The sequence below is a fragment of the Bos grunniens genome, chromosome 22, assembly GCF_055505025.1.
Source record: "Bos grunniens cultivar Pamir isolate PY7600 chromosome 22, Bosgru_T2T1.0, whole genome shotgun sequence".
Lineage (NCBI taxonomy): Eukaryota > Metazoa > Chordata > Mammalia > Artiodactyla > Bovidae > Bos > Bos grunniens.
The window spans coordinates 48,791,626-48,818,318 of NC_141186.1; the positions used below are offsets into that span (position 1 = coordinate 48,791,626).

A 26,693-nucleotide genomic window follows, 5' to 3' on the forward strand; every position below is an offset into this window, starting at 1 on the left:
AAGCAAAATTTAGGGATTAGAACTGTGAAACAGACCACAGCCCATTTCATCTGTTTATTTATTCAAAGGAAGACCTAATTCTATGCAACTTCCGTGAACAGATTTTTCACACAATCTTGGCTACTACCAGCCCACGCTGAGCACACACAGAAGGCCCCGAGTGTCTTCTCCAACGGTGTCTTCCCTACCTCACACCGCCAACAGCTCCCGGCACGTCCCTTAAATCATCAGAAGGTGCCTGCCAGGAAAGGAAACAGGGTCAGCCCCCAGCTGCTCAGCCACGCCCTGAACCAGGTACCAGCCCTGAGCCCTCCCTCATGGCCCTGCAGGAAGCGCCTCGCTATCCGCACTCCACCTCGTGGTGGATCGCGGGGCCCCAAGAGACAGAGAGTCACCCAGTTACCCCGCCAATGCACAGCAGGGCTGAGGTTCCCACCTGGGTCTGACTCCAGTCCATGCTTCCAACCTCTGGACCAGAGCCTCTCACCCTCTGCAGCTCAGCTTGTGCCTCTGGGTCTGGCACCTGAATGTTCCCTGTGCCATACCAGAGAGTCTACATGGACTGCCTACCAATCTGGTGTTGGGCCAGAAGAGGACATGGTGAGCAGAGTGCCATACCAGAGAGTCTACGTGGACTGCCTACCAATCTGGTGTTGGGCCAGAAGAGGACATGGTGAGCAGAGGCTGTGTAGGGCCTGGCAAGGCCTCCCAGTGGTCTCTGGGCAGCAGAGAAGACCTAGGGCTCAGGAGCCTCCTACTGTGACCCTGGGTGAAGGGAGAGTGTTGGGACAGAGCAGAACTGCCCACTGCCCCAGTGCGACAGGGCATGACTGTGTTGGTGAGCAAAGACAGGGCTGGGAAGGCTCAGAAACCAAGCACACTCCCCCCACACACAGCAAACGAGCCCCTCGCACACCTGCCGGCCTCTTTCTTCCCGAGACACAGGAATTAGCTCAGGGACCCTCAGCAGCAGCCACAGAGGAGGTAACAAAGTCACAATGTCCCCAGGCTGACAGGTAGAAATGGGCAAAATGGCCCAGAGGTGCCAGACAGCAGGGGAGAAACTTCTTGATGGGTTTGGAACACAAACAAGCCCCCCCAGGACCTTTTGAACTGCTTTCCTCAGGAAGTCTGTTCACAGGCACTAAGGGTTACCTAGCTTTGCCCCCCAGGACCCAGCGAGAGAAAACTGCCTAACCCCATCAGCCCAGAGAGAGAGACAGACACACAGATGCTAACCGAACAGACCCTGAACCACACAGCAGAGTGCCCCAAGCACTGGCCACATCCGCCATGACTCCAGACCGGCCACCTCCTATTTGCAGACAGCTGGAGGCAGAAGAGCGGGCCACAGGACCACCAACCCCGGGGAGGAGGAGGAGGAGGAGGTTACCTGTCCCGCAGGGATGGACTCCAAGGAATCAGAGCATCCTCCCACAATGGACCGGTCCTCAGGAGTCAGACTGTCGGTGGATGAGAGGCTGCTGGCCAGGGCCTCCTCTTGCACGAACATGATTCCTAGAGAGACCAGGGGCAGGCGGGTGGGGCAGGCGGGGCAGGAGAGCAGCCATTCAACAAATGGGGCTGTGTCCTCGGGCTACAGCATGGCTGGGGGCTAATCAGACCCCCCAAATCCAGGCAAGTGGATTACAGAAGAAAATGTTACAACCAAAACCTTAAAATAACTAGAAGAACGAACGCCTGCTCATCTAATCTCAGGACGGGAATTTCTGAGCCTGAATCCAAAGGAAGAACTTGAGGTGTGACTATATAAAAACTAAACTTCTGTAAGAAAAACAAACTTGAATGAAATGAGAAAAAAGTGCTCACAGTATTTGTCAAAGGCTTGTATCTTTAATCTATAAAATGTTCTTACAGATAACAAAAAATGGGGGAAAGAAATCCCACTAGGAGGCTGCAAAGAACGAATAGACATTCCACAAAAGAATAGCCAATGGGCGTGACACAAGACCAAGCTCACCCTCCGAACCATCCGAGAAGGGAGAGTTCTGCCTCTCACTTCAGCAAAGGTCAGGCTGTGTGGCCTGACTGGGCGGAGGCAGGCACTGCGGGGCGAGCTGCCCCGCCCGTTCAGACAGCAGTTTGGCAAAATGTCCAGGAGTCTTACACGCGTTTGCTCCTAGAGCCTCTTCCTGGGGACAGAGCTGAAGCCTCTCCACCCTGCCACCCAACAGCCCTGGGAAGCTCTGCGGATCCAGGAGTCCCGGACCCCTCATCAGAAGGCCGGGCCTGCTTGCTGGCTCGGGTTTCCTCCGGGGCTGGCAAGGACAACCCAGGCCCAGCTTCCCACAGGACACATCCCACTGACTCTCCCCAAGGCCACCGGCAATGGATAGCACACTCTGACTCATTCAGGCCGTTTTTAAAGCCTGCTGAGGTTGTTGTATGAATTCAGCTCATCTGGGTCCATTATTTCACTCCAAACATTTTCTAGACCGGTTGAGGATAAAATGTTTTTTAACTTTCTCCTAAATGCAGCTGGTTGGATGAATGCTGGGTGTCAACCCCTAATTCCACCAAAATTTCGAGGAGGCCAGGGCTCGCCTCCATCGCCTGGCTTTACTACCAGTCACCACGGCCCAACAAAATGACTCAAAGAGAGCTCACAGAGCCCCACACCCTTGTCCAGCTCAGTTGCGGCCTGGGGTCAGGACAACTTGCACAGCCCAGGTCCTCTACTCATGGGCTGGGCAGGCAGATGGTCCAAATCCAGACCCACCCCACCCAGAGCAAAGCAGCAGGGGCTGTGCACAGGCAGGAAGGGCGGCAGGCACACAGCCAGGCATGAGGCATGCTATTCTCTCCCGGAACCCACCCCCTCCTCCCTCACGTGCTCAGATCCTACCATCCTTTGAGAGTCACCTCACATACACCTCCAGAGCAAAATCCTCTCTGCTCTAGACAGACCTCTCTTTCACAAATGCCCCAAACTCCCTTGGGGGTACTGCTCAGCTTCCCAAGAGGCTCCAAGTTTCTCAGGGGACTGTCCTGGTCACCTGGAAACCCTCCAACAAACACACAGGCGGGGAGCCCTTACTGACCGCTTCTGATGGACCAGCAGCAGCGCCAAGTGCTTCCCAGCGTCAGCTCATGCACGCCTCCCGTTATTTACCACAGCTCATCAAATCTAAGATGCGTGGATGTGGCGCCATCTTGGTCTTAGCAGGCGTCCGCGGAAGGTGTTCCCACAACTCCATCACGAACACCAGCTGGCTGACAGCAACTACGAGACGCACTGACTGACAGCTGCCTCTCAGCTTCAGAGGCAGAAGGTGGAGTGCGTGCATCTTAGAGTCGATGAAGCAGGGTAGAGAAAACAGAGCTTCTGGAGGCGACAAGCTGCTTCAGGGACCACAGCCAGGGAAGCTGCGATGTAAACTCAGGGCACCCAGGCCAGGCGCCTGCTCTCCTAACCACGTCTCTACAGCCTCCTCTCAGCCCCTGGACCTGGCCTGGCTGGAGAATCAACTCCGACACTTCCCACATCAGTCCCCGTGGCCACAACCCTCCATGGCTCCAACAAGCTGGGCTAGCAGGTCCTGAGGTGACCAGAGGCCTTGTGTTTATTGGATAGTCCCCTCCTGGCGGGCCTCCGGGCGTAGGGGGTGGGGGACAGCTTACTCACAAGTATGTCCACTTCTACAAAAGCGGGCTGGGAGCAAAGCTGCTCCCTGCAGAAGAAATCCTTGCCCACACAGGCAAGGTCCAGCAGCACATGGTTGAACACAAATTTCCGTGGATTCCTCCACATTAGCAATAAAAACCAGTATTTTCCTGTCACTACCCTCCCAAACCCTGTTTGGAGCTGAGGAAATGTGAACAGGGACAGTCTTTCTGCTTCCTTCCTGGACTGTGGTCTGTACAAATAACTGGTCAGAAAGGGCCACTCAGGGGACGGGACAGGGGACATCAGAATCCCTAGACGGGGCCCAACCTTTGTTGTTTCTCACCAAAAGGAAAGAGATGTGCACACAGAGACATCCACTGCAGTTTTATTTATAAGAGGATCTGGAGACAACGTCTAAATGTCCAGTACAAGGACTGGGAAAGGAAGGGGAGGCTACAGTGAGCCACTGCATGGTGCCCCCGGAGCGGGGCGGTGAAGAAGGGGACTGAGTCTGGTTCTGGCTGCTGCAGAGGCTTCGCCGCCACAGGGGGGCCCCCCACAACTGCAACTGTGGGGGGCAGACACCTCCCTTGCCACCCACAGCTCACTCGCCTGCTCACACTCACTGATTCCTTGCCTTGACAAGGGCAGACTGAGAACTGGCGGGTCCCCAGCCGGGCGGGCCAGCCGCACCTCCCGGTCCCCAGAGCCTAGCCACGCAGACCCCCTGCAGGCCGTAGGGCCGGAGGCAGGGAGCGGGCCTGAGGAGGGCTCTGGCCCTCCTGACAGGAGACAGGTCAGGGAAGCATCTTCAAAGTGATACAGGCCCCCTCCCCTTTTACATTAAAAAAAAAAGAAATAGAAAACCAGAACTTCTCAATCAAGAATGTTACTAACGCAAACAGATGGCGACTCTGGCACCGACATGCCCCGCCCACACTCTGGCTCACATCCACGGCTGTGACCTTGGTGAGCTGCCCGGCCCAGGCTCTCTGACTGAACCCAGCATTCTTCATATCCCACCTTCCCCTCTCGGCGGTAATGGCTGCAGGGCACTCCGGACCGCGGCTTAAACTCCCTCCCTCTCTCTCACGCCCGCCATGGCCCATGTTTTGCTGGCAGAAACAGCGCTGCGCCGAGCATTTCACCTCCCCCTTCCCTGTTATCTTAACCCGCTAAGATAAAATCCCCACCAGCGGGGTTACCAAGTCAAGGGGTGGGAACGTTTTTCTGGCTCTTGAAACATAGGGTCAAACTGTTTTCCCAAGACCTCACACCAAGTTCTCCAACTCCAGGAGCCCGGGCGGGCGGCGTTCTTTCCTGTGTGTCCCGAGCCTCGGCTCCACTCGGGACGGCACACCCTCCCCTCTTCCGTGGGGGCCGGGCCAGCAGACACTCATGGGACCTGCTTCACTCACTCATCTCCGAGGATGCCTGGGTTCAGAGGTGAAAGCCCTTTGAAAACGCTAAGACAGTGGGTGGGTGAAAGGGATTGGTCTTCCATGGGTCCACCAACAGCCCATCTCGGCCCCACCAACACAGCGTTCGGGGCTGGGTCACCAACAGGGCCATGGCAATGAGGCACACTCCCCACACAGGGACGGGGCGGGGGCACCTGACTCAGGGAAGTAACCAGGAGGCCTGGCTTCTCGTTAACAGGCAGCCAGCCTGCCCACACTGCCTGCAGGCGCTTGGGGTCCTTATGGGCCAGCAGCCCCGAGCCTGTTCAAAGAGCACACCCCGCAGTACCCTAGAGGAACTGGATGTGGGTGTCAGAGCAATGGGGAGTCTTCACTGAACAAACTGAGAAATCAAGCCAGGCACCCCCCAGCCATGCGCCTCCCCAGGAGGGGCTGGTGTGCAAACAGCACCGTGCCCTCCCTGCATCCAAACCCGCTCCCCCAACCCCAGCCCAGCTGGGGGCCCGGGCAGGGCCTGTGCAGCTCCGTCAGGGAGGCAGACACACACATACACACATACACGGTTACCTTGGTTGGAGAGGATGGGCTGGGGCAGGGAGGCAGAGGTGGGAGCCGCGCTGGGTGGGGAGCTGCTGGGTCTGACACAGGGGGCAGCAGAGAGCCGAGAATCCTCACTGACCTGAGGGGGAGTGCTGAGTCAGCCGGGCAGAGGTGAAAGATCCAGGAGAACAGAACTGGGCAGAGCCAGAGACGTGAGGAGCTAATGGTGCTCGCAAACAAACACTGGGGACAGGGAGGACCTCGACTAACCCTCAGCAACCCCACGAGGCAGGTCCGATGGCCACCCCCATCTCACAGATGAGAACGGATAGGGACACACAGCCGGCGGGAGGCCAGGGTGGCAGGGCCAGGACTCCACTCCTCCACCTCCCACACGAAGACTCACCTTCTTCTCAGGGTTGCTTAATTTGGACTTGACCTCTTTGGCTTTCTGAATTGCTTTTAGCACTTCCACTGTGTCCAACTCTTTCTCTGTGGTCACTGTGTTGTCCAGGCAGACCTACGGTGTTCAGAAAATGGCCATCAGCACCGGGGCTGGCAGCATGGAGCGAGCAGTATGGCGGGGTCCCGCCGAGGTGTGGGCCAGGCCCCCTGAGGACAGACAAGGCTGCAGGGGCTCAGCCTCCAGGAGGGAGATCTCTGCCACCCATAGAAGCGACCAGGGAGCTCCCTGGAGTGACCCAGCAAGGCCCCGCAACGCCTAGTCTGGCTCTGGGAGCTCCTCTTGGAAAAGAGAAGGCAGGGCACAGGGTTCCCTGAGAAGGCCTCTGGGATGGCTGGGAGTAGGGGAAGGTGGTGCCTTGAACTAAGCCTCCGATCATGATGAAACTCGTATCTGCAAAGAGCAAGGGGAGAGCCTTCTGGGCTGGGAGAGTCAAGGCATGGGAAGCAGGTAGGAAGGCAGGACCCCACCCCCAAGTGCAGGAATGAGCTACGGGCCGGCAGGCAGTGGGGAACAGCAGAGCGGTCAAATGAGGGAAAGTCCCAAGGGCCAAGGGAGGGGAGCTGATGTCTTGGTGACAGTGTGGAGAAAGGGGCACTGGGGTGGAAAACACACAGAGGGGTGGGGGATGACGCAGACAGACTTCCAGCTGTCTTTCGGCCTGGGATCTGGGGGGAGTGGGAGCGTGGCCTGCTCAAAGCAAGGAGACAGGGGAACCTGCAGGGCACCTGTGGGGCGGGCAGGTGACCATCAGCAGGCAGCAGATACTGGGCTAAGTGACACTGGCCAAGGTGGGTAAACACATCTGGTTTATGATGAGATTTTATGGCCAGAAGTCGTCCAGGAAATGAGATACTTGGAATTAAGTATCTTATTCTTGACTCTTGCCTACAATAAACATTGTTTGTTGTTTAGTCACTAAATTTCTGTCTGATTCTGCAACGTCATGGGCTGGAGCCTGCCAGCTCATAATCTGTCCATGGGATTATCCCAGGCAAGAACACTGGAGCGGCCTGCCACTTTCTCCCCCAGGAGACCGTCCCGACTCAGGGATGGAATCCGCATCTCCAGCACTGGCAGGCGGGTTCTCTACTGCTGAGCCGCCAGAGAAGCCCACAGTAAACGTTACTTTTTAACAAGTAGAAGACAGTCCCTCCACACTCAGGCTGTGCCTGTTGGTTCCTGGAGAGCCCCCCAGGCCTGATGCTCTGATGGAGGCGACATGAGGTCAGCCTACGGAGGAAGCGTGGCAGCCTGTGGCCCCTAAGAGAAGAGGAGCAAGGGAGCCTTTTCCTATGGAGGCAGTGGGCTTCCCTGATCCGAAAGGCCACTCAGGGTCAGGACGGCCTTGTGAAGCAGGCAGATGTCACCTGCAGCTGAGTCTCCCCAAGCAGCTTACCTCCGAGGCCCGCTCTCCGAACTGAGCCAGCACCTTGGTCCGATAGTCGGGGATGATACTCAGGGGGTTGTTCAGCAGAGCCACGTGCTCCAGACACGGGAGGCTGCCGATGCTTCTGACCTCTTCCATCTGAAAGGCATCCCCCGAGTCCCTTCGCTAACAACTCAGCAACGTGACAACACGAGCCAACGGCCAACAAAAGCCCCCCGTTCTCACTGAAGTGACCAACGTCGAGGCACAGCCTCCCCAGAACCCTGTGTCCCTTCTGGGGCGCAGCTCACCTGTTCGATTCTGTTGTCGCTGAGGTCCAGGTTGACCAGGGAATAGAGCTTGTGCAGGCCACTCAGATGCCTCAGGAGGTTGCCCGCCAGGTTCAGGGTCTTGATGTTGCCCAGTTTGGTGTGAGCCCCTTCCAAGGAGGAGAGCTTGTTGTAGGACAGGTCCACGTGCACAAGGTTGTACAGGTGCTGTGGCGGCAGCGACAACAGGGTCCCGGGGTTAAGGCCAAGGGTCCAAACAACGGGCACCGATGTGAAGGGGGACGGGCCTTCCAGCCTCAATGACTAGTTCTGCAGGTTGGCTCTGTTCCCGCTGACATTTTTTCAGAAGGGAAACTCTTCTTCCCTGCACAGGTTTACAGGGCCAACACGGCCCACAGGGTAGGAGTAGAGGCAGGGTTTGAAAACAAGGCTGTCCATCTTCACAGTGGAGGCATCATCTTTATCATGTCCAATGTGTATTTATACTTTGGGAAGTACAGCAACACATGCTCATTGCATTGTTGCGACCTAAAGGGAATGGCAGCAGGCTCTGCCTTTACAAACCTCTGGTACACCCAGATACCCTTCAAGTGCCCATGAGAGAAATCCCAAGACTCCCAAGGCCACATCAGCCTCCTGGATCTCAGGAGAATGGGACCTTGTGAGAAGCTCACAGACAGTAAAGGTCTCCAAAGACACTAATTACCTGCAAATTGTTCATGACCAGCACTCCATTGTGACTCAGGTCCAGGAACTCAATCTTTGGAATCAGTTTCTTGTGAAAGAAAAGACAACACCTGACGTTACCCTAGGAGACTGAACCCTTTCCGGCCCCTCCACAGGAGGGACAGATGCTTCTGCCTGCCCACAGACTCCTGGGCAGGCCATCTGTGCAGGGCCCCTGACAGGACACCTCCCAGGGCCCAGCCAGCAGCACATCCTCAGGAACACGTAACAGAGGGCCTCCATGGCTGAGCACCAGCGCACTGCTTTTCTAGAACACTTGGCTTGTAAAAGTGATAAACAGCAAGTGCAGACAGAAGCAGGTGTGTGCTTCTTCAACTCTACCTACCCCCATCGAGACGCACAAACACAGGAACCACACTCCTGCCCAAGTACCATCTGGATGTCACTCTTACAGGGGAACATCTGGAACCTGTTCTGTTTTTCCCGGCTGCACTGTGAGGCACACTGGATCTTAGTTCCCTGATCAGGGATCAAACCTGTCCCCACTACAGTGGAAACATGAAAGTCCTAACCACTGAACTACCAGGAATGTCCCTGGAACCTACGGACTAACTTTTCTGCTCCCCTTCTTGGGAATAAATTTCACCACTTACTGTGTCTATGCTATCAAATGCACACACAATTAATACCCTTCATTTCGTTCTAAGCACTCCTTTAAAAAAACCCATTATTTATTTTTGGCTGTGCTGGGCCTACACTGCTGCCCAGCTTTCCTCTAGCTGCAGAGAGCGGGGGCCACTCTCCACGCGGCTGTGCTCAGGCCGCCCATCGTGGCGGCGTCTCCTGTGTGGAGCACAGGCTCTGGGGTGCGTGGGCTTCGGCAGCTGCCGCGTGCGGGCTCATGGGGCTCCAGGGCACAGGCTCAGTAGTTGTGGTGCACGGGCTTAGCTGCTCTGTGAGATCTTCCTGGACCAGGGATTGAACCAGTGTCTCCTGCATTGGCCAGCGGATTCTCTACCACTGAGCCACCAGGGAAGCCCTGAGATTTTAAATAACTTTTAAATAACCCCATTAACTTAAGCACTGCCGGCAGTGCACAGAGCACTGGATGCAGGTCTTTGGTGGTCCTTCTGGTAAAGCGTTAAACACCCAACCCCAGGGTCTGGTCAGGCCGTGGAAGGCGTACCACAGAATCATCGATCTCAGAGATGCTATTGTGACTCAAGTCCAGAGCGGTCAGAGCCTGCCATGTGGGGATGACGGCAGTCACGGGGCCCTCCAGGGCTGCGCCTGCTGGCTCCCACTCATCGAACTCCGAGGCTTCGGGAACGAGGACTTCCTGTGTGAGAACATCTGGTGAGCACCCCCATGGTAGCCCTCATGCAACACTCATTGGGAAAACAATCATTGCAAAATTTCAGGAAGGGCTGGAGCATATTTAGTATGTGGAAGTGAACTTGCATTAAAACGGGGCTTTGGTTCATATGCCTCGAAACAATTGTGAAATAACTGAAGAGCTTAGAAACATAACGGCCACTTGGAATATGTTCTGGCCCTGCTGCGGGAGCAAACGCTTTTCCAGCTCACAAGAGCCTCGTTATACAGTGATGCCTTTTCTGGCTTAAATCTTGGAGGCTGAAGGTCAGAATTTTCTGTGTTTCCAGGCAACCGTGCTTTACAAGCTGGCACTGTGGCCCCCACGGCTGACAATAGGCCTTTTAACCATTACTTCACAGGGTAAAATCCAGGAGGGCTGAGACAGGGCAGCAGCAGGGAGCACGGGGGCACCGTCTACTGGGAAGGAGGCAGGTCTTCTCGCTTCGGCTTCTGATGCCCTTTGATAAGACTTCTCCTCTCTCAATGGATCACTCTGGGCTCCCTGAGCAGGGAAGCAGGGAGTATCTCCCAGAGGGGCAAAGCTGCCTGAAACAAGCCACCTCTTTTCAGCCAGTAGCCTCAAGAGAAAGACTTTCCATCAAACCTAAATCTTCATCAGATACTCTAAGTTCTAAAAGTAACACTATACTTCTTTCTAGAAAAACTTTAAGATTACTGAGTCTGCTAAGTCACTTCAGTCGCGTCCAACTCTTGGCAACCCCATGGACTGTAGCCCGCCAGGCTCCTCTGTCCGTGGGATTCTTCAGGAATGAATACTGGAGTGGGTTGCCATTTCCTTCTCCAGGGGATCTTCTCAACCCAGGGATCAAACCAGCATCTCTTACATCTCCTGTGTTAGCAGCAGGTTCTTTACCACTAGCGCCACCTGGAAGTCAAGTCATTACTAAGATGCAAATCATAAAAATGTAAAGAGAGAAGGGATAAAACCTCTTAACGTACTTGGTTTGTGAGTTTGTGTCACTCACATATAAACAACAGGGTCCACCACACACAACCTCGCCTGCCTACTCAAGTTCACTGAGAACAAAATACAAATGAGTGCTAAGCCAGGGCTTTTCATAGTTAGAGAACATTTCCATCAATTCATCTACTAAATGTTCTGACACTCGTGCTGCTGAAAATTTATTAAAAACCAGTGACCTTTTCTGGAGAAGGAAATGGCAACCCCACTCCAGTATTCTTGCCTGGAGAATCCCAGGGACAGCGGAGCCTGGTGGGCTGCCGTCTATGGGGTTGCACAGAGTCGGACATGACTGAAGCGACTTAGCAGCAGCAGTGACCTTTTCTGGGGGGTGGAGATTACCCTGCTCTTAAAATCTCTGGTTTTACAGTGTTGATTCGGGATGATGATGTAGCCTGAGGCTACAGGGACTGTCAAGCACTGGGAGGTCCCACATGAGTGTGCAGCTGCCCAGGGGAAAGTCTGGCTTCTGATTCCTGACAGATGGCAGTGAGGGCACCACAGTGCAGGGCCCTGCCCCTCAGACAGCACCCAGGAAGGTTAACAGGTGGCGCTTACCTTCATGGAGGTTGCCGAGAAACGGACGCTCATTGTGGCCAAGGTGGGCTTGGATGCAACCAGCCCCCGGATGCGCCTGGCATCACAGTGACTTATCTGGAACAAGAACAGCTATGTCTCAGAAGGGCATCGTCACTCCAACGGAAGTCCCATGAAGTCCCACCCACACACAAAAGGAGCACAACCATCAGTGACCCCAAATCCTTCGAGGCAGGCAGTGACTCAAACCCTAAGTCTCTGCTTTCCCATTTTTAGTGCTAACTAGACATGTTCTGAAGTAGCCCGTGAGACAGAGACACAAACTCGTTTCTCTGAACAGCTGCTTGGGGCTGGGTGGCTGGACACAAAGTGAGAGCCAGGGACACCAGAGCTGGAGAGCCTGGGGCCTCTGCAACATCACCTGCCCCACTCCACTGGCCTCGGCAGCCTTGCAGGGGAAAGGAGGGGGACAAGCCAAACCACCTCCCTCAAGCCACCTGTCCGAGCGCTACACTACATACCCGCAGGCCCCGCCTGGCAGAGCCGCAGCCTGCCCAACCAGGCACTCCTCTCACTACCCAGCCCCACTTGCCTGTGCTGGTCGAGGACCAGATGCCCATCGAAGGAAGGGTCCTCAAGGGACCTCCTGAGACAAGCCCGGCACGTTGCAGAGTCAGACTCTGCTGAGCTCAGACACTAGATTCCCCCTTTTAACTGTGTGATCCTGGCCAAACTTCCTTACCCCCCTAAGCCTCAGTTTCCTCAACTGTAAAATGGGAATGTAAGTGCCCATTTCATGTGGCTGTTGAGAAGATTTCATCGAGGAATGAACATTAGACATGAGGAACAGGGCTGCACACAAAGCCATGCTCGAGGACTTGCTGTGTTAAAGTGTTTTCCCCTATTCTCTACTGAGTCCCCTTCTTATTAAAAAAAAAAGAAAAAACAAGGTACAAAATTGGCACTGTGAACCCAGGAGCTCTGCAGTGAGTAATGCCAAGTATTTCCTGTTAGGTACAGGCACGGCAGAGAGCAGAGAATCCTGCAACCCCTCTGCTGATCTGCCCTGGAAGATGCAGACATGGAATTGGCTCTGTGTGACCCATAGGACGACTTCCTAGCACTTCAATTTGAGCAATGAAGAAGCCCAGGAGAAGCTGGGCGCTGGTGCTCCAACCTGTCCAAATGCTGCAGGGTGGGGACATGCAGACCGGCCAAGAGCAGCAGAAGCTCGTCTCTCTGCCTCCACAGCGCCTGACTCCCCTAAATGGAATCTGCCACATACTGACAGACACAAATGCAGCAGTGCCTTACGATTAAATCCAGACACTCAACCTCAGGAACACTCCCTAGGCACAGACAGAATGGTCAGAAATCAGACCATGCTGCGAGGGCACAGTCCCGCCTGCACTCCAGGGGCCCTGGGCCTTACCTCCACCTGATGAAGAGACTTGAATATAGACAGATCAAAAGGCAGGAGCTGCTCCTGAATGTTGCTGGTCCCAAAAGGTCCTTCTGTGCCAGAAACCTACAGCCAAATAAACGGTGTGAATTAGGGATGCTGCTGCAACCAGCACTTTCCATTCGTGTTCATCGTTGCCAGGCTTCGAGAGGCAGTCTGGGCAAGGACTCCCACTCAGCACTTCCATGATCAACAAAGCAGGCTAAAGCCAAGGTTCAACGTAGGGGGCCACTGGACCATGACTGCCCCCTGGTGCTCAGAGGCGGAAGCACAGTGCCAGATCACCAAATGTCACCTTCTTTTCCCCAGGGCCTGCAGTGTGTATATACACACACACACACACCCACCCAGGTCACGAGCTGCGTGCCCATGACTGAGCAGTTCCCCATGACCAGGCTCCCACAGCTTTACCTTAAGGTACTTAAGGCGACAGGTGAAGTCCAGGATGTGCCCCAGGTCAGTCTTGGCATCCCCGCTGGCGCACGTGGGCTTTCCCTGCTGCAGCTGCTCGGTGACTGCGTAGAGCTGCAGGGGGCCAATGGCGAAGACCTCGCCAGCCCCCAGGAGCTGTTCTCCTGCAACAGCCACAGCCCAACAGGTGAGCACTGGGTCCCAGCCCCGCTGTGCGGCCAGGGTAGCTGCCCACTCGGGCAACAGTGAACAAGCACTTGGCCGGCACCCATTATGCGCGCCGAGTCAGGACGAAGGCAGGACCCTCCTGAGCATGCGGAAGCGGCCTCCCTCCTGGGCTGATAGCTCAGGGTCAACACGTGATTACAAAGGCGGGAAGGGCCACAGGAATTTGCTCTGGGAGCCTCTCGGAGGTGAAACTGAGTTACAATCTGAGGCCCTGGCCAGGAGAAAGCCAGCGCAGGCACAGCACTGAGGGCAACAGCCCACTGTAACCTCTAAGACACAGATGTCTTAATAAGTGAGACCCAAGGTGCCAGCACAGTAAGGGGCCCGAGAGCAGGGCAGGAGGGCTTCTGAGCCCGACACTGGTGTTTGGGCCTCCTGTTGTGCTTTCCAGCCATGCACCCTCAGACAGCTAACCGGGCCTCTCATCCGCAACGTCCTTGTCCGGCCCTCTTTCAGGGGAGCAGTAAGACACACACAGAAGTCTGGCCCACAAGCACTCACTCAGTACATCTTAGCCATCGTCACTGTGCTCTCAGGCAGGGTCATGACCCTGAGGCAGCTTCGGTGCCATCCGAACCCTTTTAGGTAAGAACAAACCCGGTGCAAGAGGGCAGCACACCACCCACCTTCTAGAACTCCATCAGAAGGCCCTGGAATACAATCTGAGCCTGAGAACAGAGCCCCCGAGGACAGGGGCCCCAGGGTCCTGAGGTGAAGAACACAGCTCTTCAGACTTGCAGAGCAGACAGGTGCACAGGCCTGCCTGTGGACCAGGCCCAGGGGTCTGGGCAACCCTGGGAAGGTGGGTCCTGGCTAGAACCCACTTGGCACAGAGCCAGCTGACAGAGTTCTGGGCCCCTGGCCACCTAACAGGGCTAGCCAAGTTGCATCCAGTATTTCAAGGACCCCTGGCCATATACCTTTTTCGAAGAGTTCCTCAGCCAGTGCTGCAGTGATGCCATTAATCTCCTAAAGAGAAAACAAAATCCAGTCAGGATATTCCCCTGCTCCCCACCACTGGGACCTGCACCTTTCTTGCCATCTACTCCCTCCACTGCTCCAAAGCCAGCTCTCCAGAAGTAAAACAAAACGGAGAGAGTAAATCTAAAGTGAATCAAGCAGCTCAGAAAGGAAAAGAGCATTTCCAGTTATGTGGATAACAGCTCCAAGGCCACTCAGCACGGGCTGACCTCCAGGCCCAGGAGACCGCAAAGCCTGGCCATGTCAGGCGCTGGCTGGGAAGTCAACAGCTCCCAAAACTGGCCTTGGGAGATTACTGAGAGAGGCATGGCAGACAGACAGTCCTGCTTCCTCTGGAAAAGAGGTTCCCATTACCCTGGTGGGAAAAAAAACAGGCTTCACAGAGCCAGCCCGGCCTGGGAGTGACCATTTTTACTGACATTCGTGTCCCACAGGTATCTGAGGAAAGAGTGAGCACAGGCTCTCTTCCTGCGCCGTCCCTCCAAGGCTGGTGACAGCACCACCCAGCCCAGGGTCGTGAGGAAGAGGCAGGAAAGGGTTCCCTTTTAGGGCGATGGGGTAAAGGCAGTACAAGAATGACCTTCAGTCACATTACAGCTAACGTGCTGGGTCTCAATTCACACCAGGCAATGGCCTACGTGCTCCCCACCAAGAGGCTCACTCAATCCTCCAGGCGCCCTAGGCCAGGAGGCTCTTATTTTGAATCCTATTTCACAGGTAAGTAAACTGAGGTGCAGACAGGCTGCGATCCTCACTGTTACATGGCAAGAAACTCGCAAAGCCACACTTTCAAGTGCTTAGCCGTGAAGCCTCTCTCAGTACACAGCTGACAGCTGACTGCCTCAGCATTTCGGGGTGTAACCATGGGGTTGCCAGAGCCCCAGGGCTTGCAACCCCACATCCTGCAGGTAAGAACGGCACCTAATTGACGATGGCAGCCAACAGGGCTTTTGTAAACAGGTCCTGATGAAAACTGCACGATCACCTCCATAGTTCACAAGAACCCCTCTGCCACCAGGACACGCAATTAGTGTGTTTATGGAACTTGAAAGGCACCAGGCTGCAGGAGACAGTGTCCTTCTCCTGTTTTTCTATGGTTCGTCTCTCACTTACCTTTCACACATACAGGACACCCTAATGCTTGTTTACATGCTGCAAATATCTAAGTGTCTTTTCCTTGTCTGTGCATGCCCCTTACATGTGTTCACACCGGTTCTCCTGACAGAGGGAGGTTTGGCAAGTGTGCATTTTTTAACCTGTGATTCTTTTCCTTTGTGACTTCTGGGACCTCTCTCCCAACCCTAAGGTCATAAAAACACTCCCCTAATTTCTCCTTTTAGTACTCTAAGGTATCTGTTATTAAAAAATGTGCTTATTTCATCTGCTTGAAATTCAGCTTGTATGAGACTAATTCCTCCTTATTCTCACAAATGAACAAAAAGCCAAAGGAAGAAAAATGAGCGAACACAGCTCCACTGTTAGGGGGCTCAGAGTCTGGCAAGACACAGGGTCAAATGTAAAAGGGCCACCAGAAGGATACAGCAGGTTCTGAGCCAGAGAGGCTCCAGTAAATGAGAGGACAGGCCATCAGTTCACTCAGAAGTTCAACTTCAGTCTCCTGCAACAATTCAATTGCTGGGCAGTTACTTCCTTGGCTGCTATGAAGAACCGAAGATCAGGAAGACCATGGAATGACCCAGAAGCTCATTTCTCCACCTACACTCTGAGAACTAAGCCCTGTCTCCAGATCAGCACTTTCCCATCTGGCGTGCAGTCAGAATCGCCCATCGCCTGGACAGCCTAGAAAGACACAGACTCCAGAGAGGCTTCCGATCCGCACCCACCTCCAGTCCCCAAGAGCAGCTCCCCAGACTCTCCATTCCCAGCAGGGACACTAGGTCTCACATGGGAAAAGGGCCCCCAGCCCACGCTTAGTACCAGCAACCCTTATCCTCAGAGTTACATTTCTTTGGGCAGCTGGCGTCAACACCAGCTCAGCTGATGAGATAGGGCTGGAATTTCTGGAAGACCCAGAAAGTTGGGAGATTGTGAGGGCCAAGGACTCATGCTAAACAAAGAGCATGTTTCCACTTCTGAGCAATCTAAAAAGTAGACAATTTCTTCCGCCCCTCCCCTTGGGCTACAGGAAGCACTCCCTGCAGCTATACCAGGCAACACTATCAACTTAGTTGCCTTGGCTGATCTTTACCTTGAGAGACTCTTAATTAAAGGGGAAACAAAGAAAGGCCTCAGTCCCAAAATCCACAGTATAAGTCTTTTCAGAGAAGCATTTTGTCTGCCTCCTCAGAGTACTCTGGTTCAACTGTGGCCTTGTGGCCAAATGTAAGCAGGGTTGGGCCTCCCTCCTGCTAGGAGGAAACAGGGGCATCGGTGGGTCCCATTTAAAGCTCCTGCAGATTCTGCCCAGAGGTACCTCTGCAAACGGGTACTCCCCCACGCACACACACTCCACCCAATCCTGCTAAGGGACTTGAAATACTTCAGGGTCCCACAGATGTCTGAACTGAAATACCCTAAAAAAAAAAAAAAAAAAAAGGCAGGGAGCTTCTCTGGTGGCTCAACGGTAAGGAATCCACCTGCCAGTGCAGGAGACGTGGGTTTGATTCCTGGTCCGGGATGATGCCACATGCCAAGGAGAAACTAAGCCCACGCACCACAACTATTAAGCCTGTGCTCAAGAGCCCAGGAACCACAACTACAGAAGCCCGTGCGCCCCAGAACCCACGCTCTGCAATAAGAGAAGCCACCGCAGTGAGAAGCCTATGCACCGCAATGAAGAGTAGCCCCCACTTGCCAGAAGTAGAGAAAGTCTGCCTGCAGCAAGAAAAATCCAGCACAGCCAAAAATAAATAAATTAAAATTTTAAAAGACATTCTTTATAACTTCAAAAATTTTTTCAATAAAAAAAAAATAGGTGTTTAAAAACTATAATACCCACTTCCAAACATGTTACATTCCAATCAATCAGCCACCTGCCAGGGTCAAGTGCTGGTCTGCACCCTTGAGCAGCACCCCTGTAGGCAAGTTGCTCAGCTGTGTCTAACTCTTTGCGACCCCATGTACTATACAGTTCATGGAATTCTCCAGGCCAGAATACTGGAGTAGGTAGCCTTTCCCTTCTCCAGGGGATCTTCCCAACCCATGGATCAAACCCAGATCTCCCACATTGCAGGCAGATTCTTTACCAGCTGAGCCACAGGGGAAGCCCAAGAATACTGGAGTGGGTAGCCTATGCCTTCTCCAGCAGATCATCTCGACCCAAGAATCGAACCCGGGTCTCCCACATTGCAGACAGATTCTTTACCAAGTGAGCTATGCACACAAATGCACCACAGACTATTAGGCTGTGGTTCGGACACCACTGTTCTGACAGCATGTTAGTACATGCAGGTCTGTGAACCCCCTGCAGCACAGACCCTACTCAATGAATAACCGCAGGCCAGTCCAACGCTCCTGCCTGGCACAGGCTTGAGCACAGCGTGTGTGTCACTGGAGCATTAACGAGGGGCTCAATTACACATCACTGTGTGGTTTACATACACACACAGGGGTCGGAGCCCTTGATAACTTATTTCATGCCTATATGAGGCACACCAGCAGAAGTCAGGAACACTGTGTGAGTAAAAATTCCCCATTGAGAGATTCAAGCCTAAACTTTGGCTGAAGAGAGCTCCAAGACCATAAGTAAGCCGCAAGAATATCTGTTATCACTTACAGCTTATATTCTGCAACTAAAACAAACAACCAAAAGCTACCTTTAGGATGGTAACAGTCCTATCCTACTCTGATTTCAAATTTCAAAAAGTGTCTTTGTTCTACCCAACTGGTTTCAAGATAACAAAATGATATAAATGCTACCTTTGACAAGAAGTGAATGCATTTCCTAACTAGAATAGCTAGCAGTGGCTGGAACCTGGAGAGCCCCCGCCATAAGCCCAGACCTCTTCTGGGCCCTTCACCATCACTGCACAGGCTCCTGCAATTCCCAAGGGCCTGGGATCATCCCCCTCCAACTCACAAGAGGAACTGAGACACACAGAGGTTCCATGACCGCCTTTGAATAAACTGTCAGGAAGCAGCAGGGCTGGGAGACAAACGGCTCTGCCTGCCTGTCAGCCTGCCCCAAAGTGGAGGCCCCAACCTCACACCGTATACAAAAATCCCCTCAAAATGGTTGCAGTCCTAAATACAAGACCTAAAACTGTAAGACTCTTAGAAGAAAAACATAGTTGCAAATCTTTGTTATCTTGAATTTGGTTTCTTAGATATGATACCAAAAAGTGACTGGAGGGAAAAAAATGGGTAAACTTCATCAAAATCGAAAACTTATGTTTCAAAGAATACAATCAGGAAAACGAAGACAATTCACACGATGAAAGAAAAGATTTGCACATCATATTTCTAACAAGGGCTTAAATATCCAGAGTACACAAAGAACTCCTATAACTCAACAACAAAAACAACCTAATTTTTGAAACACAAAAGATTTCAGTAACTTTATCTAAAGAAGATATACAAATAACCAACAAGCACACGAAAAGAAGCTCAACATTATTAGTCATTAGCCAAATGCAAACTGAAACCACAAGGTACCACGCTACACCCATGAGGATGCTACAGTAAAAGCCAACAGTAGCAAGTGTGGGCAAAGACGTGCGAACATAACAGCCTACACATCGCTGGTAGGAATGCATTGGCCAACTTTCTGGCCAACTCAATAAAATGGTGCAGCCACTACGAAAGAAAATTTGGCTGTTCCTCATAAACAGAGTTATCATACAATCCAGCAATTCCACTCCTAGTATATACCCAACAGAAAGTATGTTGTTGTTATCCTTTAGTTGCTGAACTGTGTCTGACTCTTTTTGTGATCCCACGGACTGCAGCCCGCCAGGCTCCTCTGTCCATGAGATTACCCAGGCAACAATACTGGAGTGGGCTGGCGTTCCCGTCTCCAGGGCATCTTCCTGACCCAGAGACTGAACCTGCATCGCCTGCACTGGCAGGTGGATTCTTTACTACTGGGCCACCTGGGAAGCCCCAACAGAAAGTATGGGTCTACACAAAAACATGAATGTTCTCAGCAGCCTTATTTAATAAAAGCCAAGAACTGGAAGCAAGCTAAAGTTACCAGTCCATTAACTCATAAATGGACAATATATGGTATCTTTAAACAACGTAGTAGTACTTGGCCATAAAAGAACTGAAGTACTTATTTTTGTTTACAACATGAACAGACCTTGAAAACACTATGCTAAGTGAAAGCAGTCAGTCACAAAAGGTCATATGTTGCATGATTCCATTTATATGAAATGTTAGAATATACAAACCTATATATTATGAAAGCATATTAGTGACTGCTGATGGGTACACAGTTCCTTCCTGTGTGATGAATGTTCTGGAATTAACACAGTAGTGACAGATGCACAATTCTGTTAATATACTAAAAACCAGGGACTTGTATGCTTTGTAAGAGTGAATTTTGTATGTGAATTATATACCAAAAAAAAAATCCACACCCCAGCCAAACAGGGTTCCCTGGGTCCACCCTGTCCAATGGCAGCCCCACAAGAGGTGGACTACACTGGGAGTAAATTCAGAGAGGACACTGATGGGGGCGAAGGCTACCAGAAACCTTCCCTAAGGGCTCCCAGTCTGTAAGAAAGCTGACAAATCTTTTGGGCCCTGTCTGTCCAAATTCATTTGAAGATCTAATATCGTGATTCTCAATCAGGTGCAATTTGCCCCTCAGGCAGTACCTGGCAATGCGTGGAGATACTGTGGGTAGTTACAACGTGGTGGGGTGGCGGGGGGGAGACTGGGGGGGGGCGCTACTGGCATCTAGTGGGCAGAAGTCAGAGATGCTGCTCAGCACTGCACAGGGCAGCCCCCCCACCAATCGTCTGGTCCAACACGCCTACTGTGCCACAGCTAAGCAACCGTGATTTAGTTTAATGATGGATCAACCGCTTTTTTAGAACTCTGGATTTATATAACCAAGAGGCCCTTTTGATAATAATTATTTCAGATATGTTCAAACTGCTCCAAGCAGGAGAACATGCCTCAAACCAGAACTGCTACAGATGTAGGGTAGGCCCCAGGTCTACGTCAGGCAAACCTATCTCAAAAAAGCAGCCCAGTACTTCTCTGGTGGCTCAGTGAACTCCAATCTGCCTGCCAATGCAGGGCACATGGGTTCGATTCCCGGCCCGGGAAGATTCCACAAGGCATAAAGCAACTAAGCCCGATCTCTGGGTCAGGAAGATCCTCTGTAGAAGGGAATGGCAGCCCACACCCGACTGAGCCGCAACTTGGGAGCCTGCGTGTTGCAACTACTGAAGCCCGCGCACCTAGAGCCTGCACTCCGCAACGAGAGAAGCCACTGCAGCGAGAAGTCCACGCGCCACAACGAAGAGTAGCCCCCATCGCCACAGCTAGAGAAAAGCCGGCACATACCAACCAAGACCCAGCGCAACCAAAATAATAATTAACATACAAATCATTTAAAAAACAAAAAGCAGTCCAGGCCTTTGCATACTCAGAGGCAGCTAAGAGACTGCCTCAAAGGCCCAGGTCTTAAGCAATGAATTATACTTTAAACTTAAATAGCTAATCAAAGCTTTCTTAAAGTACAGCATTTCTTAAACACTAACCAGTTATCTGAAAGACTCACATAAGGAACGGACTTCTCTTTTTCACATAAGGAAAGAAAATGCAAAAAAAAAAAAAAGGCTGCAACAGGAAAATTACTGCTAACCACATACATTACGGGTACATACATGCCAAACAAAATCCAAAGATAGATACACATACGTAGCTCCCATCTATAAAAGCCGCTCTTCTTTCCCACAGGCCCCTCCAAGCTGAGTGGCCCAGTGCTAGGGCCGTCACCAAATTTCCAGGTTCTGTCCAACCCTTCAAGAAAGGCTCAGCTGTCTCACTCTGAAAATATCTCAAGACAGTTATTTTTTAAACAAGTCTGGGCTTTTAAGACCACAACCCACAGGTCCCTTCCTAAAAGGCAAGCCTGAAAAGGGAGTGGGTTGTTTCGGGTTTTTTTTCCTATCTTCATCACACAAAAGGAAAATAATTAAATGTAAATTATCCAAAAATCTACTACCCAAAAACAACTCCTCGTAATATTTTGATGTATAACCTTCTAGAATTTTCCCAAATATATTCATACAAACTTCTTTTTTAAATAAAAATGGGACCATACCCTAATACCATTTTCTGCCCTGCTCTTTTCATCTAGTAATGTATTTCTTTTCCTCCATCAGCAAATCCACAGACACGTCATTTTCTAGCAGCACAATATCCAATCCCATGCTAGCACCCTTTTTTTTTTAAGTCGCCTCCTATGGGGCTTTTGAGTGTCTTCAGCATCTTATTATAATCCTGGAATGACTACCTTTACACCTATATCCTTTTCTCAGTCGCCCAGTCTTTTCCCTTAGAATACATTCTCAGAAATGAAATTACTGGGTTGTTTAACGTTTTGGTTTCATGCTGCACCAAACTTCCCCCCCGAAGTGTGACAACTCATACTGTCACCAGCAGCCCGTGACCGTTGTTCCTCCGTCCAGAAGGGAGCGCAGAGCTGCCCTGAGACGTACACTTCCACTGGAGGAAGCCATCTACCCTCACTCAGCACCTTGGACTCTGACGATGCCCTAAGATGGCAATATTCTGCCAACACAGATGGATCCCTTAATTAGTTTTGAGCTGGGAACCAACAACTCAACAATAGTCAATGCCAGGTGTCAGCTGTTTCTAATCTAACCCCATCCATTTGGATGGAAACCTTACTCAACACCCACAGGCCGTTTTGCTAAACAAAACGACTTGTGGTGGAGGAAAACCTCTCTGTGGCCAGAGCCGGTCAGCCTAATTTAAAGCAAATCCGTTTATGAACACGCTCTGTCTGAACCCCAACCCGCCAGGATGCTCCTCCATCTACTAACCACAGGCTCCAACTCCAGCCTAACTCTCAGAGTTGAGGTCTACAAGGTTTGCTACCTGGAGCTCTGGTGGCCGTAGGCTTGCAGGCGAAGGCGAAAACCCAAGAGGAACTTACGTAAAAGTGGAAATGCAAGAACTGGGCCAGCACTCTGGGGGCCACATCAGGGAAGGTGGCCAGGAGCGTCTGGAGATAAATTTCTAGATCCTTCTCCCTCTTTTCCACCAAGCTCCTGGAGTTTTTCCCAATTATCTTTTTGGGCGGAAGCAGACTTCTATCAATCTTCTTCTCTGCAACAAGCTGTAAGAAAACACAAGCGTGTCAACCACAGACCAAGAGGTTCTGTAACTGTGCAAGGCCAAGGCAAGCAGCTGAGGGCAGGTGCTCGCTACGAAGCCCATCAAGGCAGGAGCACCACGATTAGTGATCAAACTAGCGCACCTGGGTTTGGCCTCAAGTTTAATTAGCACTAGAAACACCGATACAGTTCTAGACAATGAGTTCCACCAAGAGACTCTGGAGACATTTAGGAAATACCTCAAAGCCCCTGAAGTCACCATCTTCTCTAAACCACAACACAATTCTCACGCTACAAATGACCCAGAGAAAGGCAGCTCTCTCCAACGCAAAGAAAGAATTACAGCCAGATACTAAAGCACGGGTTCTGGAATAGGTATACCCAGGTGGAACAAGTTGAAGCCTGCTCCCTCCCCTGGAAACTATCCCAGCATCTCATATCCTAGCTACAACTGTCAATCTTAAAACTGAAGTTCAAATACACTCCTTGCACACTGTCTCATGCAAGGGTTGAACTCTCAGGATCCAACGGGTTTGGGGTTTTTTTTTTTCGCTGTTTACATTAATAAACCAGTTTTGCCCTAAAACCAACCCATGACACAATGGGAACTTGGCCTAAAAGCCCCCAAAGCCCTGAAACACAGGACCCCAATTTTCAATTACCTTTTCATGTAGGTCGTGGAAATCACTGTAGCGGTGTTTGACTGTCCACTCATGGCTCCCATCAGTGATCTGGATGATGTAAACCTAAGAGGGAAAACAGCCCTTGCCTAGCCAGCAATGAGGAAAGCCCCACCCCACCCTTAGCAATAGCTGCAGGACACCCAAACCCCCCAGGCCGAAGTGAAGTTGCTCCTGCCCACCAGCCTCTGTACCTGACCCTTGCTGAGAAGCAGGGGGCCCCTTTTAGCCTCCTCCATGGCCCTAGCACTGGATCTGGCAGGCATATGGGACAAGTCTGACCCCTATCCAACAGTGAGAAACAAAAAAGGCAGCTATCATATTAAGCAATCTCTTTAGTTTTTAAACTCCATGTTTAAGCCTCCATGTAATTCAAAGTCCAATCCAACCTGAACTGCAAGAAAGGCCTTTCCTTCTGAGGCAAAACAGGGTCAGGTTTGGCAGGACCAACTTTTCTGCTTTAGTTCTTTTTCAGGAGCCCTGACTATATATTCTAGAAGCAAGTCCTTTTCCAACACTTTCAGCTGGTTCAGGAGCTGAACACAGCCAGGAGTCAAGGCACTTAGAAGCTCAGAGGAGGGCTGCTGCTGCTAGGTTGCTTCAGTCGTGTCCGACTCTGTGCGACCCCACAGCCGGCAGCCCGCCAGGCTCCCCCGTTCCTGGGATTCACCAGGCAATAACACTGGAGTGGGTTGCCATTTCCTTCTCCAATGCATGAAAGTGAAAAGTGAAAGTGAAGTCGCTCAGTCGTGTCCGACTCCCAGCAACCCCATGGACTGCAGCCTACCAGGCTCCTCCGTCCATGGGATTTTCCAGGCAAGAGTACTAGAGTGGGGTGCCAGTGCCTTCTCCGCAGAGGAGGGCAGTGATAGATAATTAAGCCCTAACAGAAGCGAACGGGTCAGGAAGACCTGTGTTCAAAATCTGGTTCTGCCATTCCTGGCTATAGTTTATGTATGTATGTCAACTTATGTAAGTGACTGGGAGCCTTAAGTTGTCTGAGCCTCGGTTCCCATCTTAAAATCTGGTAGGATTAAGAATCAAAGGTAATGCATGCAAAATGATTTGTAAAGGGCCTGGCATGTAGTAACTGATCAATCAAAGGTAGGTGTTGATAATTATTCAACTCAGCATACCTGGATAAAAGGACACAAAATCACCACCTTCCCAACACCCATTCAGAGGAAGGCCTCAGCCCTGTGGACTAGGAGAGCTTTTTTGGAGCTAACCCTCCAGGTGGATACACTGCATGCATGATGGCTGACCAGAGCTAAGTCCTCACCTGGATGAGGCCCCATGGTCCTTGCATCCCGCCCCTCTCTGCAGCACGCAGGGAAGGGGGAGGAGAAAATAATCAACTCAACTGAAGCCTCCATTGAGGAGCAGGCCTGTTGCTCCAGGATCCGTAGGAGCCCCTCCACAGCCTGACCATTTCCCTCCCCCTCCTCCTGCCCAGGAAAGGAGAAAGAGCCAGAAAAATGACCCTCAGGAGGAGGATTAGGATGAGGGCCAAGGAGGTGGGGTGAAGGCAGAGCCAAGCCCCCTTCCCCAACTCACCATGGTCCCAGAACAAAGGCTAGGAGGCTGAGAGGTGCTCAGGCCACCCCCACCTTGGGGCCAGTCCCTGCTAGGCAGCCTACCAGGCCCATAGGCGCCCAAGCCCACCCAGACCCAGGAGGGCCTCCTACTTCATCACAGTCTGCAACTTCTCCCCTTTCTATCCTGCATCTCCTCCACAGTCTTGAAGTGTGCATGGGCAGTGAGCCGCTCTCACCCACCGCCCGAGTCCAAACCCATGAAGACCCCTAAGGTTCTGGGCTCTTGGACTCAGTCCTGAGCCACCCCCTCAATTCCCGGGGTCTGCGCTCCACCCGCCTCCATTCTTGTCTCTGCCTGAGCGCTAAGGCCCCCAGATGCCCCCTTCACTTTTGAGCAAATGTCAACTGCAACCCCAAGGGTCCCCAGACCAAGGCCCCGCCCTCTCTTTTTCTTCATGGCTTGCAGCGCCCTGACCCTTTCCGCTGATACCATCCGAAGACCCCTTTCCTAATTCCCCTTCTCCGGGACCCCTGTCACGTCCTCCCAGGCCGGCGCCCCTCCAGGGGAGCCTCCGCCTCAACCTGCCCCCTCTCCTCTGCAGGCCTCCTTTATCCCTTGATCCTTCCCATTCTTAGCCTCCTTTTCTAAACACATACCCTTCCTAATCCCCTTCTCTGCGCCCCACCCCAAGACCCTTTTTCCAGACCTGCGGAGCCCAAGCGTCCGTTCCCCAGATTCTGCCAATCCCAGGCCCCCTCCTCAAAGTCGCAGCGCCCCGACATCCTCCTCTCCAGCTACGGGGCCAAGAAGCCCACCCCAACCTCCCGCCCCGGACTCAAGACTCCGGGTTCCAGTCGCCACCTCCAGTTCGGGAGCCCGGGCCCCCAGCACACCGTATACGTGTCCACGAGCTCAGAGCCCACGACGCGCGCCGTCTTGACCGGCTCGGCCTCCCGCTCGGGCCCGAAGCTGCGCGCCGCCGCCGCCATGTTCCGGGCTCGGTCGCCGCCGCCGCCGCCGCCCGGCGCAGACTGGCAGCAGTAGGGGGCGGGGTCAGCGTCCCACCGCCCCCTGGCCCCCGCTGCCCCCCGCCCCCGGCGCGAGCCGTGCAGCCATGTTGGCCCCGCCGCCTTCTCGCGCCCCAGCCCCACTCCGCCCGGCGCACGTAATTGACAGCTGCGGCCCGCGGCGCGCGTGCGCAGGCCGCCTGGGACGGTTCGATTGCGTAATCGGTACCCTAGGCCCCGCCCGCCGCGCGCCTTGCAGCTCGGGAGAAACTGAGGCTTGGGCGGGAATTGCTCTGGGCTCTGGCACTCGGGAGGGATGGCCCTGCACCTTCCGTGGCGAGTCACTGCCACGCCTGGCCTTAGTTTCCCTCTCCGCAAAAGCGACAGTAATTAAATCTCACCTACCTCTTGGTCTCATTCCCTGGAGGACCCGAGTGTGTTGAAGGAGGATCTGATTTGTACCTGGAGTCCGAACAGGACAGAATAACTCTGAGCTAGTTCTTAACCTCTGCAAGACTCAGAGATCTCTGTCAAATGGACTTTCTAGAGAATTGAATGGGTTAATCCATGCAATGGCTGGCAGGCAAGGCAGGGAACTGGTGTAGGCTCTGTGACTTCCCAGATGGGTCAGCGGTAAAGAATCTGCCTGCCAAACAGGAGACGCGGATTCCATCCCTGGGTAGGGAAGATCCCCTGGAGGAGGAAATGGCAACCCACTCCAGTATTCTTGCCTGGAAAAAATCCCATGGACAGAGGAGCCTGGCAGGCTACAGTCCATGAGGTCACAAAGAGCCAGGCACGACTGAGCCACT

General features: G+C 52.7%; 1 protein-coding gene across 4 annotated transcripts in view; it reads right to left on the bottom strand.

The window, feature by feature from the left end:
- Nucleotides 1-26,023, bottom strand: part of NISCH (nischarin) — a 62,579-nt gene extending 36,556 nt beyond the window's left edge. For 2 of the 4 annotated variants that reach the window (XM_086367606.1, XM_086367608.1), the window contains exons 1-15: nt 25,768-26,023; nt 23,318-23,401; nt 22,475-22,657; nt 14,316-14,364; nt 13,168-13,331; nt 12,727-12,822; nt 11,316-11,411; nt 9,585-9,737; nt 8,418-8,486; nt 7,733-7,918; nt 7,452-7,580; nt 5,996-6,109; nt 5,617-5,728; nt 1,394-1,518; nt 189-238 (exon numbers count right to left, since the gene is read on the bottom strand). In XM_086367606.1, coding sequence (XP_086223732.1) covers nt 189-238; nt 1,394-1,518; nt 5,617-5,728; nt 5,996-6,109; nt 7,452-7,580; nt 7,733-7,918; nt 8,418-8,486; nt 9,585-9,737; nt 11,316-11,411; nt 12,727-12,822; nt 13,168-13,331; nt 14,316-14,364; nt 22,475-22,657; nt 23,318-23,401; nt 25,768-25,863 — 1,706 coding nt within the window. In that variant the 5' untranslated portion in view covers nt 25,864-26,023. Of the gene's footprint in view, nt 1-188; nt 239-1,393; nt 1,519-3,997; nt 5,063-5,616; nt 5,729-5,995; nt 6,110-7,451; nt 7,581-7,732; nt 7,919-8,417; nt 8,487-9,584; nt 9,738-11,315; nt 11,412-12,726; nt 12,823-13,167; nt 13,332-14,315; nt 14,365-22,474; nt 22,658-23,317; nt 23,402-23,529; nt 23,614-25,767 lie in introns of those variants that run through there. The other 2 variants (XM_086367607.1, XM_086367609.1) reach the window with 2 other exon arrangements.
- Between the last annotated feature and the right edge of the window lie 670 nt (nt 26,024-26,693).